This window comes from Neopelma chrysocephalum, unplaced genomic scaffold (genome assembly GCF_003984885.1).
Source record: "Neopelma chrysocephalum unplaced genomic scaffold, ASM398488v2 Primary Assembly neopelma1_255, whole genome shotgun sequence".
NCBI lineage: Eukaryota > Metazoa > Chordata > Aves > Passeriformes > Pipridae > Neopelma > Neopelma chrysocephalum.
The window spans coordinates 262,809-271,078 of NW_020897917.1; the positions used below are offsets into that span (position 1 = coordinate 262,809).

The 8,270-nt window shown below is 44.7% G+C and overlaps 1 protein-coding gene across 1 annotated transcript in view; it reads right to left on the reverse strand.

Moving 5' to 3' along the window:
• FBLN2 (fibulin 2) overlaps window positions 1–8,270 on the reverse strand; it is a 103,977-nt gene that overhangs the window by 32,595 nt on the left and 63,112 nt on the right. Inside the window, exon 3 of the mRNA XM_027704108.1 lies at window positions 1,503–1,614. Within this exon, the coding sequence (XP_027559909.1) occupies window positions 1,503–1,614 (112 nt within the window). The remainder of the gene's footprint in view (window positions 1–1,502; window positions 1,615–8,270) is intronic.

The window sequence follows — 8,270 nt, forward strand, 5'->3', positions numbered from 1 at the left end:
ATTCTGGGATTCTGTGATTTGTTTGCTTCAGCTGAGAACATCAACCCTTTGTCATGGTGATTGTCGCTTGTAAACCCAAATATTTATGGAAAACTATCCTGGCAGAACAGGAGCTAATTTTTGAAATTCATATCTATCTTCTATCCCCATCCCTGGAAGTGTCCAAGGCCAGGTTGGACAGGGCTTGGAGCAATCTGGTCTAGAGGAAGGTGTCCCTGCCCATGGCAGGGGGTGGAATGAAGCTTTAAGGTCCCTTGCAAGCCAAACCAGTCTGAGATTCCATGACTTTACTTTTTACCATCTTTAGATAGTGAGTTGAGTTAGAGGCAGACTCTTGGGAGCCTGCCTTTCTTCCAGCACCCAGATGGTGCCCCGGGGTTGGATCAGTGCAGGGTCACCAGCCCTGCACACTGGCACATCTCCCAGTGGCAGCAGCAAGTTTTTGTCCTTGCTTTCAAGGTTCTGAGGCCACATATTTGAATATTTTTTACATTCAATATTTTCTTTAGACGTAACATTTATAGGTGGGTTTAAATCTTTAAAACAGGGACGCAACTGAAATTTTAGAAGTAAAACAGCTGAACCCCTGATCTCTTATTCCTTTAAATCCCAATAGATTCGCAGGGACCGAAACATTTAGGATCTGGCTTTTTCATCTAAACACAGCCTCAGATGTGCAGGTGCAACTCATTAATGTATTGGATTTGCACCTACTTAGGCCAAGGCTGGAATTTTTTAATCTGTCTTGACTTCACAGACAGTTGGTATGTGTCAGTTATGTCATGCCAGACCCCAGTGGCGAGGATTTTCATCTCCCAGTGACTTCAGAAAGGTGTAATGATGCAAAATTTGATAAAAGTGATTATGCCAAACCTTGTCAATGTTGTAAATAGTGGGATCACTCCTTGAGAATCTGAGTCTGGAGTAACTTTGCCTTCATCCCTCCCTAAGGCCTGTTTCAGACTAGGGGGAAGGGAATTGGATGAACTGCAGCCAGTGGAATATTGAATCCACGTTACTCTGCACCCAATCTCCTCCTGCTGTGCAGGAGCCACCAGCAGCATTATCAGGGTGCATGATCCCCCCTCCAGCTGAACACAGGCACCACAACCAGGGGCCATTCACCAGGGGCAATAAACGCACCATTTCATGACACAATTAACAACTGATCACTGCATTTAGCACTTGCCAAAGGGAAGCCAAGCTCTGCCCTTCTATTTATCTGCAACTCCACAAATGTGCTGAGAACGGGAAAAAAAATTTCCTCTGCTCACATAAGAGAGGAAAAAATCTTAACAGGCTTTGTTTAGAATAGATTTTAGGGAAATGGAGGGGGAAATCCTTCTTTCTAATTTGCCATGACACATTGCCAGTCTACCAACAAATCAGACCATGAATGAAACCATTCTCAGCCTCCTGGACATGCCACGAATTATATTTGATTTCTTCTAAAGGACCGTTCTTTATTTTAACCCAAAAATGTTGGGGGCTGCCTCACATACCTGCAAATGTCACCATCCATTCCACTCACAGGGATTTCTGTGCACTCCCCATTGTCTATGGCCCACTGCTGTCCAGCTCCACAGCAGCTCTCAATCAATTCCTTCGTGGAACCTGTGGAAAACATACACCCAGAATATTTTATATGGAATGTTTCCTTAACCGAGGAGATCTTCAAAATTGCAATAGTTCAGCCTTTTATTTTCCTTTATTTCCACATTTCATTTGGTTAAATGCAAAAAGAAAGAAACGGGCAACTGATACCTGAAGCATCTTGATATAACTGATCACCTGGTGATGCCTTTCAGGAAGGAACAGCAGAAGGAAATTAGAGTTTTAAATACAATAAAAGACATAACTGGTTTGAAGAAAACTCCACATTTGACATCTCTGAACAAAAAAACCTGTGAAAAATCAAGCTTGGTTACCAAGCTGTAACAGCACCCTCACTATCACAGGCTGGGTTAGCTGACAGTGTCCCAGCCCTGGAGGGTTCAGCTGGTTTAAAACCATAATGAAAAGGGTTTGAGGACATAACTCTGCCTCTGCTAATGAGCTCCCGTAAAACACTGGCACCAGGATGCAGTGAAAGAGATGGATGTGCAGAATTGCTGCACTAGTTTTCACATTTTTCCTTGTGGATTTCCAGCTAAGATGTAAATGTGCAGGTTACAGTGAAATATGACTTAATTTGCAATATCCTACATCCCTGCTGTATAGAACAGACTAGGGCACATCACACTGGGCAGGAACAGTGTGTTTTGGAGCCTGGACAGCAGTTTGCTTCATGGAGGGACACTTGCCACGCTCTGGGGTGCAAACACCAGGCACTGCCACAAACCAGCTGAGGAGATGCCAGTGCCAGGATCCTGCTCCGTGGGGCACCGTGCTGGGGTATTGGGAACATCCCTCCTGCAGCTGCTCCTGCTTTGGGAGCAGTTACACAGGTACCAGGAGAGAAAATGATTCAGAGACGCCTTTTAGAGAGACATGAAGTGCATTACAAGTGCTTGGGGGCTGTGATTTTGATCTACATGTCAATGCACAGAATAAAGATGGTCTATCAGGCTCTCCAGAGTCCATGGCCCTGTGCTGAGCTGGAACAGCACCTGCTCTCTTCCTTGGCCCATCAGAAGTGCTCCAGTTCCTCTTAAAGCCATTTACATGGATATAAGGAACATTTTGTGCCTTTTATTCATATTTCCAGGCCAGCCTCTGGCATGGTTTGGTGTTACCAATGAGAAGGAAGAAAAGAAAACCAGCCCCAAGTTGATGGAGATGTGTGGGTGCAATGGACCTTAGGCAGCCCTAGAGCTGAGCTCTCCTTGCCCAAGGCCCAGCACTCCACACTGCAGAACTATGTCTTTTCAAGAATCTATAGCCAGTTTTTACATCCATCACTTCTGATCGATCTAAATCACTTCTGCTTGCAGCAGGAGGGTGGAACCACTTTCTCTGCAAGGATTTTAGGAAAAATGCCATTGCTGCAAACGGCCCTGCTGAAGGTGCAACGCTCTCCTGACAAGACTGGGCAACAAAACTTAACAACTGGGAGCCAAGCTCTGCTGGTGTGGCCTTGCACAGTTTTGATCTGTCAGGGAACTGTGTTCAGGTTGGCAGGAGGACTCTGCAGTCACCCCATGGGAACCCAGACCCAAACCCTCTCCTCCTCTGTGTTAACAGCAGCATTAGAGGGCAGCTCCTCCAACACGTCTGGTTTGATGAAAAAGTTCACTGAATCCTTGCTTTTGTCTGCATTTGGTGCACGGTACCAAGTCAAATAATATTTCCTTGCAAAATTGTAACGCTTAACTATAAGTGAGGCATTTTTAGAAAGGGCTGCATCTCAAAACAGCTGGGCCTCCACACTGCACAATTCAGAAAAACACAGACAACCCAAGTTACCAAACATTTCTGCTGCCACAGAACAACAGAGTGGGGAAGGCTGGAAGGGACCACAGTGGGCCATGCACTTAAAACAGTTATTCTGTGTTTCAAACAACAGTAGGAGTACTTTTTATAGTGTGTTGTAAGGCTAAGCAGTCATTAGATAGCAAGAGTAAGAAGTTTAAGTGAAGTGCTGTCTGCAATGTTAAAAAATATTGGCACTTACACAAATGGTTTGGGTTGGAAGGAACGCTGAATCTCCTCTCCTTCCCCCCCCCCCTGCCATGGGAAGGGACACATTCCACTAGACCAGGTTGCTCCAAACTCTCCCCCACCCTAAATAATACAAACCTCCCCAGCAGAAGGCTATTCCTTTGCACTTTCAACTGTTAATTTAGGAGAAAATAGTAGATTTTGGAAACCAAAAAGGTCTCCCCAGTGTGGCTTGCTTTACAAAAAGCAACTAGGAAAAAGAAAGCCATACAAAATACAACGTTTGTGATCGTTAAATGCACATGAGAAAACAACTTTAAGAAACTGTATCTAAGAGAAAACAGTCCGTGTAAAATGCCTTCCCCATCAGTGAGTGGGATGGATGAGGGGAGGAGGTTACACAGTGACAAGACACAGCTGCAGCCACCAGTGCCCAAACCAGTGGCACCTGTGGCCTGGAGCATCAGCCCCTGCACTCCCTCACCCCCTGTGCCCCCCTCAGCCCTCGCCCTTCCCTGGGTTTCGTTGGTGCATCAATAAACAGCAACCCCAAAAACACAGTCACAGTTTGATATTTGTCACTAAGAAGGAGAGTTGGGCTTCCAGGACGAAAATCAACCTTTTTGCACCCCCAAACTCCAGCTGTGTGACTGCCCGGGGTTCCAAGGAGAAGGGGAGGGGTGTTACTGCGAGGAATGCTGTGGGGAAATCCCAGCCCTGCAAGGGCTGCAGAGAGATCCTGGCACAGGGAGCTTCATCTCCACCCTGAGTCCTCACTTAGATGCTGAAAACAATTAGGAGCAAGGGGGCAGGAGGGTGCACTTCACCCTGTTGTGAATTTTATTTGTTCTCTTTGGGGAGTGTGGTAGTTTGGCCTAGGCCTTCCTTGGTGACCAGCTTGTAACCAAGGAAGTGCCCAGATTTACCCGCTATTCCCTACGATTTTTATGTAAGCTGGGGTATAAGAAGAAGGGAGGAAAGACCTTCGCTCTCTTTCCTTCCGGCGGCTTTGGAGGTGCAGGTTTCCCTGCTGTTGAGTCTGTCGGGTTGGGGAGTGAGGCCTGGTAAGGCCTTGTCGACCTTGGGAGGTGGAGGCTGCCGGCAGTCGCTCCAGCGTGACTCTCCATTGTCCCAAGGAGAGTAGTAAGATATTCTCTGCTAATTCTTTTAGTTGATAGACCTTGGGCTACTGATCGGGATAATATATATATATATATATTATTTTGGTTTTTGTTCTTCCCTTCCCCTTTCCCTTTTCCCTGTGAAATCATATATATATTTTAACTGTATATAACTGTAAATACAAGTGTAAATATATTTATATACATTACTTTGTCTCTCTCTCGTTTTCGGTTCTTTTGGGGTTTTTTCCCCTCTTTTCCCTTGGTTTGGGGGGGGGGGACTCCTTGTGGTAAGGTTTGGAGACTTGGCAGGGAGCCAGCTCCAAACCTTAACAGGGAGAAACAACCCAACCCTGATTTGAAGCCCCTTTGCTCTCCCCCCATGTGGCCCAGCTGAGGGGGTTTGGTGACCAAAGCCATTCCTGTCCCCCTGCACTGCCCCAGTCACCTCACACCCCAGGGCACCAGAACAAACTGCAGCCAGCCTGCAGTCCATGCAATGCCTTCATTTCACACAGCACATTAACAATGGTAAATATTCCTGAGCTATATCAGGGGTCAGAGCTGCTCTGTGACACGAGAGCATTGATCTGATCAGTTAAACTGGCAGGAAATACACCCAGCGCCAGGTAATTACAAAACATTGCTATAAAATACTTTTTTAACATCGTTTTAATTCACTCCCTTGGTGGAAACTCCACTCATTTAACCGAGCGCTGAAATACATTTGTTGCTCTTGCTAGAACACAAGAATAGAGCAGAATTTACTTATCTATATTGAAGTAATCTACATGATTTATAACGCAAATAAAAGTGAGTTACTCATTCCTCACTAAAGATTCAATATCAGATTGCTCTCCTGAAGAGTCACACTATTAAACAGTCACATTTGCAAAATATATTCCCTTTTGTTGTGATCTTATGAATAATTAAATCCTGAATGAAGTTATAATAAAATGATCAAATACTGCATTTTATCTCAACCAGGAATTAAAAAAAAAACTAAAATAACTTATAATAGGGCTCACAGTCATTAGCATGGATTTGTAATATTTTAATTCTCCATTAGCAAAACCAAATATATACAACTGGATACATGCACAAGACTGAAGATCACAGAGCTTCTACTCTGGATGAAGACTTTCAGCTCTGTGTATAACAGACTTTGAAATACTTAAACATTCAAACAGAGTTTTGTTTATTCGGGGCTTCCATTATATTAAGCAGATTTAGAAGCAGATTTGCATCTGCTCAGGGAAAACAAAGTCATTTTATTTGAGAACTCCATAATCCTGATTTTTTTAACACTGTGTGACTCTGATAATTCTTAGAGTAATTTCACAAGACACCTGTTAATAGATAATTTGCTATTTATAGATTTCTTGACTAGGGAAAAAAAGCCTCATTTCTGTCAGGCTGTATCACAGAACAGCAGCACTTCTTGCAATTCAGGAACTCATTCCTGCAATTATCACTTTGAAGATATGAACTGAAGAACATTCTGGCCTAATCTCCAAAATTGGTGTATTCTCTTTTTTTTTAAAACATTGAGAAATTAATTCAAATATTTAGAAAAACCTTTTTCTCTCAGAGAATTTTAACTCCTCCCTGTCTGTGCTTTAAAGTTGTCTCTATGCCCGATCTAATCCATGGCCTTCCACCCACTCAGGGACACATCCAGGTTTTCCATAGTCCTATGACAGACATGCTGCTAAGCAGGAATTTCAGCTTTCAGCTAGAAAAATCTGCTATGGGTTTAAAAATGTGTGTATTTTATAAAGCATAGGTTAAGCTTGAACATCACACTGAAGAAAACACACAATTAAAGGCTACTAAATTGTTTCCCCCCATTGACATAGTGACCCATAGGTTTGTTAGAGCAACAAAGGAGACAAAAGGGATTTTCAAAAACCTTCCTCCCCTTTTCCCTCACAGTGTTCACAAATTATGTTTCAAGAGTGATAAAACACCAGCTCTAGAAGGTCAAGAAGGGATAGCATATCTCAGTTTCTTGCCAGAGCTTTTTTCACACTGAAGTTTCCCTGTCTTGAGCTTCACCTGAGTTTCCACTCAGACCATTTCAGTGTTGAACACCTCCGATTTCGTTGCTTCCTCCCATCCTCCCTTCGGGTTTGCAGCTCTGCAGAACATTTGCATGGACTGGATAACTCCCATTGTGCAGATCCTCTGAGCACACACACTGACTGGCTGGCTGAGCTGTCAGGCAGCTCTACCCACCACTCTGGTCCAAGGGTTTCTTCTGTCTGCAGAGAACAGACAGACCTTAAAACTTGAGCACTTCCCTGTGAGGGTGGGGAGGCCCTGGCACAGGTTGCTCAGAGAAGCTGTGGCTGCCCCTGGATCCCTGGAAGTGTCGAAGGCCAGGTTGGATGGGGCTTGGAGCAACCTGGGCTAGTGGAAGGTGTCCCTGCCCATGGAACTGGATGGACTTTAAAGGTCTCTTCCCACTCAAACTATTCTGTGATTCCTCACATTACGGGAGCAGTGAACACTGACCCACCACAGTAACCAACCTATCTAAGCCTCCCACCCACGAGGGGCAAGTGATGGGTTAAATTTGGCCATTGGCTTTAACAGTACCATGATTTCATTTACTTTAAATAAACAGTTATTTTCCCTTCTCCTAAAGTTATTACAGGAGCCACGACAGATTAAGGAGTCTAAGATAGTAATTTTTATCTACAGAGAGACCCATGTAAGGGAGACCACATAGTGCAGAGGCCTGGACAGACCCACTTGGTCTAAGGTAGAGGTAAAGTTCAAAACTGATATTAATCCCAAATAAGATGACCTGTCAGCCAGGGAAAGTCAGTGCACTGCATTCCAGAGGGAGCATGAATCACCAGGAAGATCAGCATGCCAGGGGCAGGGTGATGTTATCAGCCCCAGGCAGCTCCATCTCTTCTTAATTTCAGCTGTTAATTGGTGGATCAGCACTCACGTGTGAGAGAGGCAAAGTTCACACCCCATAACTGAGCTGAGCTCTTGCTCTTATGATGAAACATCCTATTCCATTCCTATGCCTGGGGAAAATAGTTTATCTTCCCCAAAACTATAGTACTTACACTTGGAAGGGAGGGGAAGGGCAGATTAATAACCAACAAACAACACAGGACCTTACAAGGAAATGAGTTTCTGCACTAAGATTAATTCTGATGTGGAAATTCAGAGATGAGACACTCCATTAGGGCACATCTTCCTTCTGAGGACCTCACTGCTCATCCCCACAGGCAGTGACAGCCGGGACTCTTGAGACATAACACAATTCTGAAAAAAGCAACTGCACAAACCACCCAAGTCCAGAGCTGGCACAAATCACCCACCCCACAGAGCCTGGCGGGGCAGCCCCACAGCCCAACTTCACCTGTGGGAAGGTCCCTCAACATTAGTCACCTGCAATATTGGGGCAGTTTTGGGCACACCAACATAAAGAAGATATGAAGCCATGAGACAGTGTCCAAAGGAAGGCAATGAAGATGGGGAAGGGCCTTGATTTGAAGCCATGTGAGGACACTGAGGGCACTTGGT